Source organism: Micromys minutus (genome assembly GCF_963924665.1).
Source record: "Micromys minutus genome assembly, chromosome: 4".
Lineage (NCBI taxonomy): Eukaryota > Metazoa > Chordata > Mammalia > Rodentia > Muridae > Micromys > Micromys minutus.
Genome location: NC_137973.1, coordinates 25,963,657 through 25,980,931, shown reverse-complemented (window position 1 = coordinate 25,980,931; position 17,275 = coordinate 25,963,657). Strand labels below are relative to the sequence as shown.

General features: G+C 54.8%; 2 protein-coding genes across 4 annotated transcripts; both read left to right on the top strand.

Moving 5' to 3' along the window:
* Positions 1 to 251: 251 nt before the first annotated feature.
* On the top strand, positions 252 to 11,492 carry ADAM15 (ADAM metallopeptidase domain 15). Of its 3 annotated transcripts, XM_080915406.1 has the most exons (23): positions 252 to 406; positions 1,536 to 1,645; positions 2,226 to 2,302; positions 2,666 to 2,744; positions 3,106 to 3,182; positions 3,266 to 3,458; positions 4,363 to 4,428; positions 4,519 to 4,587; positions 4,675 to 4,844; positions 4,974 to 5,058; positions 5,482 to 5,630; positions 5,750 to 5,924; positions 6,083 to 6,175; positions 6,321 to 6,625; positions 6,715 to 6,910; positions 7,076 to 7,153; positions 7,725 to 7,797; positions 8,015 to 8,153; positions 8,524 to 8,593; positions 9,167 to 9,241; positions 9,642 to 9,713; positions 9,941 to 10,065; positions 10,164 to 11,492. In XM_080915406.1, exons 1-23 carry the CDS (start codon positions 328 to 330, stop codon positions 10,207 to 10,209), a joined length of 2,601 nt encoding a protein of 866 aa, XP_080771532.1. In that variant the 5' UTR covers positions 252 to 327; the 3' UTR covers positions 10,210 to 11,492. The 3 variants fall into 3 exon arrangements, with proteins under 3 accessions (XP_080771532.1, XP_080771530.1, XP_080771531.1); XM_080915404.1 differs by lacking the exon at positions 9,167 to 9,241; XM_080915405.1 differs by lacking the exons at positions 9,167 to 9,241; positions 9,642 to 9,713.
* Positions 11,493 to 12,221: 729 nt separating this feature from the next.
* Positions 12,222 to 15,900, top strand: EFNA4 (ephrin A4; the record flags this gene model as incomplete). The annotated part of the gene is made up of 4 exons (XM_080915453.1): positions 12,222 to 12,349; positions 14,743 to 15,038; positions 15,340 to 15,408; positions 15,764 to 15,900. Exons 1-4 carry the CDS (start codon positions 12,237 to 12,239, stop codon positions 15,898 to 15,900), a joined length of 615 nt encoding a protein of 204 aa, XP_080771579.1. The 5' UTR covers positions 12,222 to 12,236.
* Between the last annotated feature and the right edge of the window lie 1,375 nt (positions 15,901 to 17,275).

Genomic DNA, 17,275 nt, shown 5'->3' with positions numbered 1-17,275 from the left:
GCTTCTGCGGCTGGTGCTTCGCTGGGATCACGGACTGGGTGAGCCGGAAGAACCGGCTCGCACAGTCCGCACGAAGTCGGGCCGCTGAGCGGAGGCAGGATGGAGGGAAGGCGCGAGCTCTGTAGCCTCCAAGCCGATCCCTTAGCTGCCGGAAAGAGGCTGCGCTGGGCGGCAGGGGCGGAGCTTCAGACGGGGCGGGGCCTCAGACGGGGCGGGGCGGGGCCTAGTGGCAGCGCTGCGCGGAGCTGGTGTCCGACGCGGCCGCCGCAGCTCCTCCACGCGTAACCCCGCACCTGCTGTCCTCGTCCGGCCCGGAGCTCCGCGGCCATGCGGCTGGCGCTGCTCTGGGCCCTGGGACTCCTGGGCGCGGGCAGCCCTCGGCCCTCCCCGCCGCTGCCAAAAATAGGTAAGTTCCCAGCCGATAGTGGGTCCAGGGGGATGACTGGAAAGAGGTACAAGGAAACCCGGAGGCATTGGGGCGCTGGGGTCTGCCGGAACCTAACCAGAGAGCAACCTTCCTGGTCTGCTGACCAAAGTCTAGGGCCCAGGCGAGGGAAAAGAGAAGGAATAGGAGGGGGGGGGAGGATGGGGAGGATGGCGTCTTCTGTCCAGAAGTCCAGAATCATCCCCGCAGACACTTTGAGTCTCCGGCACTGAAGAGCGTGCCCGGGGTGGGGGGCCCTCAGATCATGGAAAGAATCACTTCTTAGGACTGACGTCTTCGTCTCTCTAGGGCCTAGCTGTCAGTTCAACTCTATGAAGTGGCCGGATTAGGCTCGGTTAGTGGGGTTTTTAGTGAAAAGGGTTATTTTCAGCCGTTCATTCCAGACCTGGGCGGCCAGCACCGCTCACTCGGGTGAGGTTGCCACCAGAAGTCTGGCGGAGCGGGAGGGGCCGAAGAAGCCAGGGGAGGGAGCATTCGCCAGGAAAGAGACTGGGACACCAACTCCTCCTTGGAACTTTCACTTCCCGCTGCTGTCTTGGGCTGGGGGCCGAGAGGGTAGGCGGGGGTGGAGTGTCCGGAGAGGAGAGGGCCATTGTTGGGGGGTGCTGGCGGAGGAAGCGGAGGCTGTTGGGAACGGGTGCGCCTGACTGGGCATCAAGCTGTTTAGGGAGGTCGGAGTGTTTGCACGGCTCACCCAGAGATGGGTGTTCCCAGCAGGCATCTCTACTGTGAGGGGAAAGGAAGGGCAAGTGGGCACCAGGCCACAAGGCTTCTCCTAGTCCCAAGAAAAGGCATTTCTGATTGGGTGGGGAGTGTGATTGGGAAGGGATGGGAACTTGGGAGGGCCCCGTGAAAACCTTGGGATTGGCCAGAGAGAAAACAAGGAGGAGCTGCAAGCTGGATAAGCTGAACTTTCTTTGGGGACTTATGGGTGAAACCCCCTCCTTCCCATACCCTCCTTTAAATCCCAACACGCAGGGCAGGAGTCACTGATATGTTCTGGGAGTTGGTGGGTCTGAGGACACAGGTGACTCCAGCCTTGCTAGGGATTCCCCTCAGCAATCTCTTAGGATGTTCTGGGACCCTGCAGGAGGCACTGTGGAAGAGCAGCAAGCCAGCCCAGAGAGAGCTCTGAGTGGATCCTTGGAGAGCCAGGTTGTTCAGGACAGCCCCTCAGTTAACCTAGCAGGAGCGTTTCGGGTGAGTCCCAGCCTACTAATAATATTTTCTCTTTTCTTACCTTCCTCATTATTAATCATCTCGAGTGCAAAGTTTGGCTTACACGGCCAGTAACAGGTCCATACGGGTCCCACTATCCTCCTCAGCACTGGCTACACTCAGCTCTTTCCCCTCTACACAGCCCATCCATCCATGTACACCGGGAGAGTTCTGACAGTAAACCTCCTTCTGTCGACTCATGCTGGTCCCCTTTTTTTGGGGGGGGGGAGATTTAGAAAGGGCTAGAGACAGTCAGATAGACAGATACACACTTTCTGAAGCTGAGTCAGAGGAAGGGCTGGGGCCCATGCTGGGTCCTTCATGGTGCTTCCTCTCCGGGCAGGAAGCCGAGAAGGGGTGGCTCAGATACCTTCCTTGACCTCCCCACAAAAGCCCCTAGAACAATGCCCCAGTCCAGGCAGGGTTTCCTGGACCCTCCCATGGGATCCCCCAACCAGTGACCTAATCATTGGTGCTCTCCTGAGAGCCTGAGGTTTTCTAGTTATAAAGGATAGAAGTTGTGGGCAGGGCTGGGGAGGTGACATGCCTCTGCTGCCCACAGGCTGGTTTACCGGAGGCCCTGAGGATTGAATTGGAGCTGGATGGTGAGAAGTATATCCTGGAGCTTCTACAGAATAGGTAAGGTGGCAGGCATGAGTAATCACTGGGAGGTGGTTTACATGCACCGAGTACCAAGTACCTACACTCACGGACTCCTTCACAACAATCCTGTACGGAAGATGCTGTTATGTAGTTAACCCAAGTTAACATTTGAAGAAGTTAAGTAACTTGCCTGACTTCATACAGTTATAGAGGTATTGGAACTCAGACAGGCAGGAGGGGACAACTGCTCATCCCTTCAGACTCTGTGGCCCCGGAGGAAATGGGAGTTAGTTTGGTGGCATTGCCTGGTCCCTAACGTGCCCCTGTCCACCTCAAGCCCTAGCTTGTCACTGTAGCAGCCTGTGAAGTGGCTCAACTCCTGTCCTCTTTCTCTCACAGAGATCGAGTCCCTGGCCGCCCAACTCTGGTGTGGTACCAGTCTGATGGCACCCGGATGGTCAGTGAAGGATACAGTCTGGTGAGTCAGGCCCTCGGGGGTGGTTTCAGGCCTGGGCAAAGGGGGAAGGAAGAAAGGAGGATGGCAGCCCTGGAGGAAGTGGGAGGGTCCTGCCTGTCTTTTGTTGTTTTAAAGATTTATTTATTTATTTATTTATGTATATGAATACACTGTAGCTGTCTTCAGACACACCAGAAGACAGCATCAGATCCCATTACAGATGGTTATGAGCCACCGTGTGGGTGCTGGGAATTGAACTCAGGAGCCCTGGAAGAGCAGTCAGTGCCCCAGGTTCTGCCTGTGTTTGCCGGCAAGCCGGACTCCAGCATTGTCTGGTCTTCCCTGTGAGCTGGTGCTGACTTGTGTGGTTTCCCTGCTGTAGGAAAACTGCTGCTACCGAGGACGAGTGCAGGGCCGCCCCAACTCTTGGGTCTCCCTCTGTGCCTGCTCTGGAGTCAGGTAGGGTGGGTGGGTTAATATCAGGGAGAGGATAGACACGCAGGCAGGGAGCCAAAATGCTCTGACTCCGTCTTTTTCGTCAGGGGGCTGGTAGTCCTGTCCCCAGAGAGAAGCTATACACTGGAGCTGGGGCCTGGAGACCTTCAGCGTCCTCCCATTGTTACTCGGATCCAAGACCTCCTCTTGCCGGGCCACACCTGTGCACCAAGCTGGCATGCATCTGTGCCTACTCAGGCAGGACCAGACCTCCTTCTGGAACAGCACCACATTCACAGGGTGAGGAGGCATGGGAGTAGCATCAGGTAGACTCAGAGCCCGGACCCCAGGGACGGAGCTGTCCGCATGTCTCATGCATGGTGTGAACACTGCCTCATTTGCTCTTCTTAGCAACCCGAGAAGGCAGGTGCTGCCTGAGGCCTTATTTCCAAAAGAAGAAATCCTAATTTGCAAAGACGGAGACTATACTGTGGTGTGAAAATTAAAGTGATGTGTCAAGTGCTTAGAACTGTGCTGGAATACTGTTATTTAGTTGTTCTGGTTTTTGTTTGTCTGCCTCCTGAGTACCGGGATTAAAGGTCTGCATTACCGTACCCAACCATAATAGGTTTGGGTTTGTTTTTGTTTGTGTTTGTTTTAAGATAGGGTCTCTCTATATAGCCTTGGCTGTCCTGGAACTTCACCAGGCTGGCCTCAAACTCACAGAGACCCACCTGCCTCTGCCTGTGCTGGGATTAAAGGCGAGTGCCAGAATGCCTGGCTTTCGTTAGCATTTTTAAAGATTGAAGGAAGCCAGGTTTGATGGCACACAACTGTGTCCTAGCAGTTGTTTGGGAAGCAGAGGCAGGAGGGTGTGGAGTTCAGTGCCAGCCTGAGATGTATAGCAAGGGACTGTCTCAAAAAACAAAACAAAACAGCTGCACAGCAAGGGACTGTCTCAAAAAAACAAAAGCTTGGCTTTGCTTTCCATGAGAAGCAGAGTTTGGAGCGAGGGAAAATACAGTTCCATTATCAGCTTCATAATCTGTTCTTGGTCCACTATGGGCAGGTCTCTGACCTCTCAGGCTTCCCACGAGGTCTTCATCCTCTTACCTACTCAAAGTGGGTATGGACACAGCCTGCCTGGCCTGAGGCCATGCCCCCGTGGAGAATCTGCCTGACACGTCCCACTTCTTGTCCACAGCTTAAGCGGGATGTAGTAACAGAGACTAAAATTGTTGAGCTGGTGATTGTGGCTGATAATTCAGAGGTGAGTGTGTGGACACCCTAGCTCTCTCCTGCTACCTGCCCCACCCCCACTTTCCTACCACATTTCAAGGTAATCCCACTTGGCTCCCAGGTCAGGAAGTACCCGGACTTCCAACAGCTGCTGAACCGAACACTGGAAGTGGCCCTTCTGCTAGACACAGTGAGTCTGCCGCTGCTCCCTTACTGAGGCCCCGCCCCCTTTCCTGAACCTCGGCCCCGCCCCTTTTCTGAGCCTTGGCCCATTTAGTTCTTCCAGCCCTTGAATGTCCGGGTAGCACTTGTGGGCCTAGAGGCATGGACCCAGCAGGACCTGATAGAGATGAGCTCTAACCCAGCTGTCCTGCTAGACAACTTCCTCCGCTGGCGCCGAACAGATTTGCTGCCTCGACTGCCCCATGATAGTGCCCAGCTGGTGACGTAAGGATCCCAAGCTCTGCTGGGGGTGGGGGAGGCTGATGCTGTCCTGTCAGGACTGAGTTCGCATCCCTTCAGTTCCCCCGAGGCTCTGACGATGGTTTTAGGTGATCTCTCACCTCTGTCCCACAGTGTTACTTCCTTCTCTGGGCCCATGGTGGGCATGGCCATTCAGAATTCTATCTGTTCCCCTGACTTCTCAGGAGGGGTGAATATGGTAAGTTATCTGCAGGTCTCCTTGTTCCCAGTTACACTTCTCCACTGTATGGGCTTTTATTCTCTTCAAACTTGTCCCATCTCAGAGCTGTGGGGGAAGAAGGCAGAGGGCCACAAAGTGGCCTTTACTTGTCACAGAACTCGTGTGTGGCCAGTTCATCATAGAACACAGAGTTGTCACTTATGACACCTTTATGTTTCTAAGGTGAACATGAGGCCCAAAGACAGAGGTGATATCTGAGGGATATATGGTGGGGGCGGGGGGTGTAGGGAAGAGTTGAGCTAGAACTTAGATTCCTGGCAGCAGGATTGGACACTTAAGGGGGGAGCAGCATCCAGAGGCACAGGAATAGTCGGGGTTGGCCGTCCATGTGTTGAGTCCAGGCTGGGGTTGGACCTGGGGTATTTCCCTCCCCAATGATAGGACCACTCCACAAGCATCTTAGGAGTTGCCTCCTCGATTGCCCACGAGTTGGGCCACAGCCTGGGTCTAGACCATGATTCACCTGGGAACAGTTGTCCTTGTCCAGGTCCAGCCCCAGCCAAGAGCTGCATCATGGAGGCCTCCACAGAGTGAGTACCTGGGGGCACCTTGAGGGGGCGGGGGATGAAGTGGGAGATGGGATGTTAGGATGCATGAGGGTAAGGCAAGGTAGAGTGCCTCTAGCCCAGCTCCCTTGCACTCTCCTCAGTTTCCTTCCAGGCTTGAACTTCAGCAACTGTAGCCGGCAGGCCCTGGAAAAAGCCCTCCTAAATGGAATGGGCAGCTGCCTCTTCGAACGGCTACCCAGCCTGGTGCCTATGTCCTCTTTGTGTGGAAATATGTTTGTGGACCCTGGAGAGCAGTGTGACTGTGGCTTCCCAGATGTGAGCCCCTGAGCCCAAAGCCTTGCCTACTCCCATTGATGCCCTTGCCCTGACTGATTATTCAGTCCTGAGTTTCCTGTGGAGCTTTCCCCGGGTGGATGGGTGAGCTTTTGCGCTGCTGCTCCAAGGCTCAGCTCCCTCTGTCCCCTTGCCTGCAGGAATGCACTGATCCTTGCTGTGACTATTTTACCTGCCAGCTGAGGCCAGGAGCCCAGTGTGCATCTGATGGACCCTGTTGTCAAAACTGCAAGGTAGGCATGGACCCGAGACTAGCTCCTGCCAGAGATCAGTAATCACCTGCCAGGTGCCAGGGTCAAAGACTCATCCTGACCTCTGACCCTGAGCTCCTGGCTGACTCCGCCCAGCACCTACTTTGATGCTCACCACCCTCCACAGTTACATCCGGCTGGCTGGCAGTGCCGCCGTCCTACAGACGATTGTGATGTGCCTGAGTTCTGCCCAGGAGATAGCTCTCAGTGCCCCCCTGACATCAGGCTTGGGGACGGCGAGCCTTGTGCTAGTGGAGAGGCTGTGTGTATGCACGGGCGCTGTGCCTCCTATGCCCGGCAGTGCCAGTCGCTTTGGGGACCTGGGGCCCAGCCTGCTGCACCTCTTTGCCTCCAAACAGCCAACACTCGGGGTAATGCCTTTGGGAGCTGTGGGCGCAGCCCAGATGGTAGCTACAAGCCTTGCAACCTTAGGTAAGTGGAGAAAGCGGGCTTTTCCCGAGTTTGTGGGAACCTTGGTGCTTCTTCTACCAACCCTGTTTGCCTTTTCCCCCTGCCCCCAGAGATGCTATTTGTGGGCAGCTACAGTGCCAGTGGCGTAGGAGCCAGCCCCTGCTGGGCTCAGTCCAAGATCAGTTCTCGGAGGTCCTGGAAGCCAATGGGACACAGTTAAACTGCAGCTGGGTAGATCTGGACCTTGGCAACGATGTGGCCCAGCCTCTCCTGGCTCTGCCTGGAACAGCCTGTGGCCCTGGCCTGGTGAGTAGTGATCCAGGTGGGAAGGAACATCTGACGCATAGCAAGCCGGGTTCTTCTTGTTTTCTCACCCAGCTTCGGTTGCACATGTAATAGGGGAGCCTCACAGCTGCAGGCCCCAGTCTAAGGCTTTGACCATGTGATCTTTGCTCTTCTCTCTATGAGCAGGTGTGCATCGGCCATCGATGCCAACCTGTGGATCTCCTGGGAGCGCAGGAATGTCGGAGCAAATGCCATGGCCATGGGGTGAGCTGGTGTGGAAGAGATGAAAGGGGAAAGGGAGCCTGCTGAAGGAAAAAGTACGGACTTGGAAGCAGACATACCTTGGTTCCAGTCTTTGCTACTTCCTGGGGCATGTTATTAGCCTTCTTGGGGTGTTTCCTCTTCCAAGTAGACATAATAATGGTACCCATATTCTAGAGGACATGAAAGCAGCTAACTGGTGACCAACATATTAAAGGTATTATTAGCTTGGATAAAGACTTCCTGTTTCCAGGACTGTCTGTCGAGCCATTGTCCACATCATCCCTGTCAGTCTGAGAAGCCTTGGGAGGTGGGGGAGGGAGAGGGGGAGAGTTCTTGAAAAGCCAGCAGTGGTGCTACACGCCTTTAGTCCCAGCACTTGGCAGGTAGAGGCAGGTAGATTTCCGAAGTTGGGGGCAGCCTGGTCTATAGAGTGAATTCTAGGAAAGCCGGGGATACACAGATAAATCTTGTCTTGAAGAGCATAAACAAGAGAGAAACCAAAGGGAAGCCATACACAGGGATGTGGTCCCATCTTACAAATGCCCTCATTGCTTGCTTTTTGTACTTCTAGGTCTGTGACAGCAGCAGGCACTGCCACTGTGAGGAAGGCTGGGCACCTCCTGATTGCATGACCCAGCTGAAAGGTAGCTAGAGGATGGGCCCAGGGCACTGGGAGGGATGACATAGCTTTGGCCATCTCCTTTCTCCTTGGTCTCCTTCCCGACCCCTTGACTCTAACTCCTGAAGCTGTCTTTGGTTCCTGAGCACTTCGGCTCCTTCCTATCCCTGCTCCTCTCTCAGCAGAGGGTTAGAGGTCCTCTCTTAGCCATACCTACCCTCAGTTTGGACCTCTCTCCATAGCAACCAGCTCCCTGACCACAGGCCTGCTCCTCAGCCTCCTGCTGGTATTGCTCCTAGTACTACTTGGTGCCAGCTACTGGCACCGTGCCCACCTGCATCAGCGACTCTGCCAGCTCAAGGGATCCAGCTGCCAATATAGGTATGAACATCCTGTCCCTGATGCTATTTCCTTCAATGAGGGACAGCTCTGGAGCCCTGATTCTAAAGGCCCCAAGCCATGCAGCCCTAACCCCTTACTTCTAAGTTCCAACTCTCAGACCCTGAGTTTTCTGGCTACCATTCCTACATAACCATTTGTCATCTCTGCCAGCTTCCCTTAACTTCACCCCCAGTACTAGGGCCACTTCTCTCAGGACCCCAAAGTAGGGGAAAGGTAGCCTTCTTCCAGGATGCATAGCCACACCCCTAAAGCACACACAGCTGCCCTCCAAGGGCCACAGGGTTAATTTCTTTCAGATTAGCAGGAGGGTGGTTAGTCCGACTTTTTCTTTGGCTTTCTTCGTACTCAGGGCAGCCCAATCCGGTCCTCCTGAACGACCAGGACCTCCACAGAGGGCACAGCAGATGCCAGGCACTAAGGTAAGCCCTGGAGGCCAGAGAAAAGAGAGTTCATCGTGATTGTTACCTACCTCAGACCTTAGAGGTGGCACTAAACGTTCAAGGCTCAGAAGAGACTTGGAGTGCTCAGTCAGTCCAAGGGGTCAGGACCAGTAAGTGACAGGCAAAGAAACAAGTTCAGCAAGAGTGGATGAGCCAGTCGCCCCCAGGAGGCTCTGCTGAGATGAGCTCAAAGATGAGCCGTCCCCAATCAGTGGCTTTGAGAGGTGGTTCTACCCATGCTCTTCACAGTGACCAGAGAGCCATGGGGTAATGGGGCCTTGTGCAAATGGACCTTCCGTGTGCTAAGATCCGATAAGGCCCAGGACATCATGTATGAAAGGATGCCAAGTGCCCAGGGCCTAAGCCCTCTCCCTTTAATGGCACGAGGGTGTGTATAAAGTCAGCCTGCATGTCCCTCTATCACATGCCACTCCCCGCATGCAGCTCAGTGACCTCCCACTGCCTCTGGGGCCCTGCTGCCCTGTCTGAACACTAACCCCTTTCTGCCCACATCTGTCTGTTTCTGCCTGTCTGCTCCTCCTGCCCTCTCAGCAAGCTAATGCGGTCAGCTTTCCAGTGCCCCCCTCCAGACCACTGCCACCTAACCCCGTGCCCAAGAAACTCCAGGTAAATCTGGGCTGGGCCTTGCCCTGGTGTGGTGTGGTGCCCAATCGCAGTTCTCATCCCTGCTTCCCCCCAGTAATGTTCTTCATTAGGAGACCAGGGTCCCCCCTCAGCCTTCAAAGTCCCAGAAGCAGCAAAGGGTGAGCCTCCCGCCATGGTCTCTACTTCCACCTGGTGGTCAATAGTAGGACTGCAGTCATCCAGGGACTCCATGATTGATCTGCACCTTCCCCGAGGCTCCTGTCTATTGGCAAGCACCCAAAGCTCTCTGCGCATGCTCCCGTTTTCCCTTGACACCCCCCCCCCCCGCCCAGGCTGACTTTGCATGTTGACCCTGGGTAACGTCTGTATACTCACTGCCTTTGACTGTGCTTTCAGAGCCACCGCTCCTCTCTTTCTTCAGGCTAAACTGGCTGACCGATCCAATCCCCCCACTCGCCCTCTGCCCGCTGACCCTGTGGTGAGGCGCCCAAAGGTAACAGTAGGGGGAGCAGGACATTTGTCTCTCCTACCTAGAGCCCTGGTGGCCATGGGCCATGGGAGACAGGATGCCTCCTTCTATGCTGAAGGCATGTATCCCAGTGGCACCTTTAGTAGTGACAGGTTTGTTTGGAGACAATGGTTACCACTAGCGCTGCTCCTAGACCCCTACGTTTGTGGGTGAGAAACATGACATCCTTCCAAACTGGCCTTCTCTCTCAGTCTCAGGGGCCTACCAAACCCCCACCCCCAAGAAAGCCACTGCCTGCCAACCCACAGGGCCGGCACCTACCAGGTGACCTGCCTGGCCCAGGAGATGGAAGCTTGCAGCTGGTAGTACCTTCCAGGTAGGTGAAGAGGGTGTTACTGAGGATAGGTGTCTTGCCAGCGAGTCGTGTAGGTAAGGGTTCTGACCCTTTTTCTTCTCGGCTTTTCTAAATTCCAGGCCAGCTCCACCACCCCCAGCAGTATCTTCTTCGCTCTACCTCTGACCCCTCGAGATTTGGCTGCCTCCTGCACGGTTCTAGGACTTAAAGAAGTGGAACCTCTGCCCAAATCTCTCCCAAAACACCAGAGAAGCAGGAGCACAGACAATATAGCATCCACCTACCACCAGGCACTGCGAAGCAATACCTGGGGACCCACTAAAATAGCTGCAGCTGGGTGATGGGGAGGGGCTGAGGCTGGAATAAGTGGCGGAAGGACTTGAATACGGTCTATCTCTGCTCTGCTGTAATAAATGTGAGGTCTTGGAATGTGTCTGCTCCTGGAAGCTCGGTAGTTCCTGCTGTGTTTGCAGACCTGGCCACTAGGAGACGCTGCTGGGTCAGACCAGGACCTGTCGTAGAGGATGACTTCCCAGAAAGGGTCAACAAGAATGTGTCGCTTGGGATGCCTGTAGCTGGTTTCTGCCCAGTCTGGGACGGATGGCCTCTGGTCTCCAAGTTCTCCCCGACAATGCTGCTCAGCCCCCACCACAGCTATAGACAAATGACCTAAGTTGTCAGACCTGCATCCCCACCCAATGACCAGTGGCTGGGAAAATGGATCTAACTGGTGTTCTCAGAGCCCTGAGCCTGGGCGGAGCAGGGCAGTGGCCGCTTGGATTCCAAGGCTTCACACCTGCCTCCTCCACCTCCCTGCCCCCACCTGAAGGTTCCAGAACAAAGGTGCTTTGTGCTTTGTACGGATTGCTACCACCTCATTATTTAGACCTCAGGACTGAGGCCTCCTGGGCAAGAAAGGTGTGTGGGGATAAGGGGCAGGCTGTACCCCACAATGGTCTCCCAGCACAGTGCCTAAAGCTTTAGAGGAATGTCTGGGGGTGTCCCCAGAGCCGCTTCACTCCTTCCTCTGCGTGTGCAAAGCAAAAGAACAATGCACACGGAAGGTAATTCTGCTTCCGCCTCCAAAAGTAGCTGGGGTTTCAGGAGAAGAAGGTCATCATGTGTGGTGTGTATGTGTGTACACACACGCAAGCTTGTACATGCGCTGTGCGCACACACTCCCTGCTCCCAGTAAGATCTTGCTGTGTAGTTCAAACTGACTAGAACGCTGGATTCTTCTGGGACATTCTCCCAGTGTTGAGACTATGGGTGTAATTCATGTGCCACTCAGCCCCAGCTTCCCAGACTTCAGTAGAGCTTTCCACCTTGAACCAAAGGACAAGATCTAAACAAAACCAAACCAGCCCTCTTCGGTGGTGGTGGTGGTGGTGGTGCACGAGCGCGTGGGTGTAATCCCAGCACTGGGGAGGATGGGGCAGGAAGGTCATTGCCAGTCTGGGGCCAGCCTGGGCTACAATATGAGTTCCAGGCCAGCCAGACTTTAGTGTTAAGACCCTGTTTTAAACAAAATAAAGCACAACATAAGATTTGAAAGAAGACAGTCTTGGTAAAGTACTTACCTGAGTCTGGATAACCAGCACCCGTGTAAAAAACCCTAAGTTTAGTGGTTTACTTCTGTAACCTCACCGTGGGTGGGAGAGGTGAGGCGGGGCTAGGAAACAGGAGGATCCTCACCCAGCTCGACCCCCAAGCTTACAGGACTGCAAGCCGAACCAATCAGCGAGCTCCGGGTTCAATGAGAGACCCTGTCTCAAAAAATAAGGTGGAGAAGGAATAGAAGCAAGACCTCCGCCTCACGACAACACGCGCCGACGCGTGTACACACACACACACACACACACACACACACACACACGTAGAACCGCCAAACACAAATTCCTTAGTGGAACAGCCCCTAGGCCAGCATCTCCCAGCACAGTGAGATAACAAAGGGACGCTTTGGCTAACCTGGAGCGCACAGGAAGCACAAAGGGTTAACAAGAGTTGGCCCTGGGTGGAAAGGCGGAGACGAGTTTTCATTGGTGGAAAGTTACCCAGGGGTGTGGTCTAAGAGTCTCCACACCCCTCCTCCTTTCCGTACCCCCACCCCCCTCCACTTTTGTACCTTTCTCGCCGGGACAGAGAAGTGGGCCGGGACCAGCCGGGCCGTACCAGACTGGACCCCAGGGGCGATGCGGCTGCTGCCCCTGCTGCGGACTGTGCTCTGGGCCGCGCTGCTCGGCTCGCGCCCGCCGGGGTGCTCCAGCCTCCGCCACCCTATCTACTGGAACTCCTCTAACCCCAGGTAGCACGGCCGAACGAGGCGAGCGCCAAGCTGGGCCCGCGCGCTCCCAGGCTGTGCGCGTGCCCGCTGCTCGCCTTTTTGCAAGGCGCTGTCTGAGCCCTGCCCAGCCGCGCGATGGGGCTCCTTTGTTTGAGCCGGCGGGGGAGGGGCGAGGCGTGCCCGGGGTCCCCCCCGCCCGCACGTGTTGGGGGGTGGGGTGGGCGGAGGACCCTAGTCCTGAGAGTAGTAGGTTGGAGTCTGAAGGCAGAGAGCTGAGGGGGCCTGGGCCCGTATTCCGGGTCCCGCCCCCCTTTTCTAGGGAGCACAAACCTCCGGCGGGCAAGAGCTGGGGTGGACCGCTGAGAGCCAGGGAGGAATCTTTACCCTAGCGAAAGAATGTGAGCTCCTCTCTGGTTCTGAGATTCTCTCGGGCCCCTGATATCTCTGCTTCCATCTTGATCTTATTTCTGTCTAATCTTGGCCCAGCCCTTCCAGCTGATTCACCTGTGGGCCAGTCATTTGACCTTGCTAACCTCAGTTATGTCATCTACAAAATGGGCTAATAATACACAGTACTCTGGGAAGCAAGCGGACTGACTGAGGTCAGACTTGTGCAGCTGGGCAGATTTAAATGCTTATTTCTTCCTCTCTGCTGAGCTGGCTGCCTTTGAACCTCGGCATTTTTTGTTGTTTACATCCTGCCTCCCATTTCTCCCTGCCTCTCTGCCTTCCCCATCTGTTTTCCTTTCTGATGTTCTACTTCAGACAATCTGTGGCTCTGTTCATTTATTCACTAACATTTGATAAGCACATACCGTGTGTCAAGACCAGCGCTGAGCTGCTGGGTTTTACCCAGGAGACACTGCCCTGTGGGAGGCCACAGCCCCCCAGGAGGGCAGGCCTAGAGATCTGCCATTCCAGTACCAATAGTGGGTGATAAGAGGGATAAGAGGCCTGGACTCTGATTTCTTCTATCTGTTTCAGACCAAGTGCCTCAGGCCCCAGCTCTTGAGTTTCTAGTTCATTCACCAAATCCACAAGTATTTACTGAGCTCTAGCTTCCCTGGGGGTGTCTTTCCACACCCAGTGCCATAAAACGTACAAAGCCCCAATCTTCCCTATCTTGCCTTCTAGTGGTCTGAGCTCAGCTCAGGAATCCTAATCAAGAGCTCCTCCAGCAGGTGGTTCTTGGCCACCCACTGAAGGATGTTTAGAGGCCTTTTCTAAATCACGCTTTGTTCTGTGCGAGCATGTGTTAGAGGCAGGACTCGGTATTTGGTGCTGTGGGGGTGGACTGTCCCGGCTCTTCTCACCTGTACTCACTCCCTCAGGCTGCTTCTGGGAAGTGAGGAAGAGGGTCTTGATTGTGTGGAGCGGCTGTCTTTATGACCGGCATTTACTGTCTGGTCAAGAAAGGAAGTTGGACCGTGTCTGGTGGCACATACCTGTAATCCCAGTCTTAGGAGGGCTGAGGTCACACTTGGGGCTCACAGCTTCTGGGAACCCCACCTCCAGAGAAGCATCCGTCAGCGCCTGGGCTCCCATACACATACCCACAGACACATGCATGCATAGCTTAAAAAACCAAAAAGATAGAATGAATGAAGACTGAGGTAAAGCAGGGGGATCGTGAGTTCGAGGCCAGCCTGGGCTATGTAGTGAGAGCCCTAAAGAGAAAAAGAGCCCTTCTACTCATTTTCTTTGGACCATTTCTTTTCACTGTGGGGGGCAAGAGTCTGCTTCTCGCTGTGTGTGACACTGAAGACCCTCACAGCTCCCACTTCATCTCGGTAACTATTCTGTGGGCATATATCTGTCCCCTGCCTTAACCTCCCCAAACCCAGATGGTAGGCCAGGCCCCATGGTGGGGGAAGGGAGGCAACGGACTGCGGGGAAGGTGTCCCTCAAGATGGGGTACGGTGATGGCCTCCTCATCAAAAAGCAAGCCTGGTGGGCTGTGCCGCCTCTAGCCTCTCTAACACTGACTTGATCACATACATCTATTGCGTCTGCAGCCTCTCAAGGAGGTATTCAGTCTGGGAATTGGCAGAGGCGTGTAAGCTCAGCCATTTGGGAGGCCAGGGCAGGAGGACCGTAGGTAGGTTCAAGGCCTGCCTGAACTGTAGAGTGAGCTCATGGACGGCCTGGTCAATTTAGCCATACCCTGTTGCAAAAGAAAAAGTAAAAATGCTAGTTATAGTTCAGTGATGGGACATTTATTTCAATCCCAGCTACCAAAAAAGGGGGTAATTTACTTATTTATTTTTTTGGAAAGGAGTGGGTTATTCTTAGAAATTCATGCCTTCCTGAGCTATCTCATTTCTAGTAGGTGTGACAGAGACGGACTCAGACCCTATAGTGCCCCAGATGTCCTGTGCCACAACCCGTCAGCCCATACTCCCTTGTGCCCACAGGTTGCTTCGAGGAGATGCCGTGGTGCAGCTGGGCCTCAACGATTACCTAGACATCTTCTGTCCACATTACGAAAGCCCGGGGCCCCCAGAGGGCCCGGAAACTTTTGCCTTATACATGGTAGACTGGTCAGGCTACGAGGCCTGCAAGGCAGAGGGGCCAAACGCCTTCCTTCGCTGGAACTGCTCACTGCCCTTTGCCCCTTTTGAGCCTGTACGGTTCTCAGAAAAGATTCAGCGCTTCACGCCATTCTCGCTGGGCTTCGAGTTCTTGCCTGGAGAGACATACTACTACATCTGTGAGTAAGCTCCTGCTGTATGCCCCGTGGGGAGAGTGGGCAGAGGAATGGCACTCTGCTGTGGGAAGGGAACCGTGGCTCCTAATGTTTAGAGAGTCGGGTTGAGCCTGGATCGAGGTCAGGGAACAGTTCAACTGAGTCTGTGCAGAGAAGAGAGTGTGGAAGCCGGGAAGAACTCGGGAGACGCTGAGAGTCTGGACGGGCTGCTACCTGGTGTTCCTCCCAGAGGAAGAGAACCTGGTACAGCCTAACACCAGGGAATGGTTTTCTGCTCTAACTTCTTCCTTCCAATCTCCTACAGCCGTGCCAACTCCGAAGAGTCCTGGCCAGTGCCTGAGACTCCAGGTGTCTGTCTGCTGCAAGGAGAGCAGTAAGTGCGCCAGGGTCTCCTAGGTAGCCCTTCTCTCCAGTCTGGGAAGGGGAAAGAAGCTCGCGAGGAAACAGACCTAAGGGGTCCAGACGGAGAGAGCTCCAAGCTTCAGACCCTTCTCCCCTAAGTCGTCCCTGTGAGAGTGTCCATCACCCCTTTTTAAAGCCACAGAGAATGGGGTCTCCAAGGGACAAAGCCCTTTAAAGTCTTCATTAGGCTTGAAGACTACAGAACAGGAGGGAAGTTGGGGTCTGGGGAGGCGGTGGCTGCTTTGGGAGTCCCTAGAAAGTGGGAAAGGCCCGGAGGAAGCTGCTGAGGAGTCAGCAGACCCAGACGTCTCTCTTCCCCCTTACAGGGTCCGAGTCAGCTCATCCTGTTGGGAGCTCCAGAGAAAGTGGCACATCTGGGTGGCGGGGAAGACACACGCCCAGCCCCCTGTCTCTCTTGCTGCTGCTGCTGCTCCCAATACTCCGTCTCCTGCGAGTTCTGTGAGCCGAGCGCAACTTCCCAGTCACCCCGAGGAACCGGAGCCTTTCCCAGGATCCTGTGATGACGGGGTTTCTGCCACCGGACAGGCGATGCCAAGCCAGGCAGACGTGATGAAGCTTTGAAGTGCAAAGTCGGAGGATCTGAGGTGACCCTTGTAGGTGACTGCCCCCTCACCACAGGCTGAAGAGGAGCTACAGACAGTCCGGGGCACCCAGGAGCGTAGCCGCTTTGATGGTCTTGTCTCCTCCCCCTGGAAGACTGGGATTTCAGGGGATCAAATCCTTGAGACACTGGGGGCCAAAGCCAAAGACCTGGGAACAGGTGGGTTCCAGGCCAAGAGCAAAGGAGAAGCCACGGCACCTGCGCCCTCTAGGCCTCTTCCCAGGAGCAATTGCTGCTCCTTCCAGGGAGCCACTCACTTGTCTTCTGTGAAGACGGACTTGCCATGAGGTTGAATTTCATGCTGGCTTGTATTTTTTATAAAGTGTTTGGACCAAACCTTCAATAAACCACCCATTCTAGTGGGGCATGGTGGCTCACGCCTGTAATCCCAGCAGTGGGGGTGGGCGGTGGGGGGGGGACAGTGAGCAGGAAGTCAGTCTCTGTATGGGAAGACCCGGTCTTAAAGACAATTTAAACACAAAACAACCTTAAAGACCGGTTGAGAAGGCTCAGCAGGTAAAAGTGCTTGCCACCAAACCTTGACTAGCTGAGGTCGGTCCCTGGAACCCACATGGTGAAAGAGAACACACTCCTAAAAGTTGTGCCTTGAACATGTTACATGGCATGTCAATGAATATACCACACACACACAAACAATAAACTTAGGTTAAAAACCACCCATCTTTGTGTGGCCCTCCCTTGTGGCTTCTTCCCTGACACCTGAACTCCCTGGGGTCTCAGCTTGGATTGGCCTGACCTCTATGCCAGCTGTGCCCAGGCCATCCATGCCAGACATCAGTGGGCACCCTTCTGGGCAGTTTGGGATAGGTGCCAGCAGCAGCTGTGGTGTTTGGCACCTCCTCCCACCTCCCCAGCCATCTTCCTGTGCTAGGTGGCAGATGCTGTCCACAATCCACTCTGGCAGTTCCTAGTCTGGGTACTGGGATAAAACCTGGGGGAGGGGGGTGGAACAGAAAAAGCACCTGGGTTTCAGAATGCGGGAGTCCTAGCTTTGCTCCCCCCCCCACGGGCACTCTAGGCGGTGCCTGGCCTAGAACTGGGAAGGTGGGGTCAGATCAAAGCCTTCTTCCCCAGCGGTCTCTTTGTTCTGAGCTTTTATAAGGAGAAGGGGGTGGGGCTCAGGAAGGAGTGCTTTTTCACTCTTAGTCCGAGAAGCTGTCGCTTCTTCTCTCAGATAAGACTGACACCCCCTAAT

Bases quoted from the DNA above. Each gene is read 5' to 3' on its own strand.
- ADAM15 (XM_080915406.1), top strand. From the start codon at position 328: ATGCGGCTGGCGCTGCTCTGGGCCCTGGGACTCCTGGGCGCGGGCAGC. The intron at 4,429-4,518 runs GTGAGTGTGTGG...CTTGGCTCCCAG, and splicing joins TTGTGGCTGATAATTCAGAG to GTCAGGAAGTACCCGGACTT. The intron at 4,845-4,973 runs GTAAGGATCCCA...TCTGTCCCACAG, and splicing joins GATAGTGCCCAGCTGGTGAC to TGTTACTTCCTTCTCTGGGC.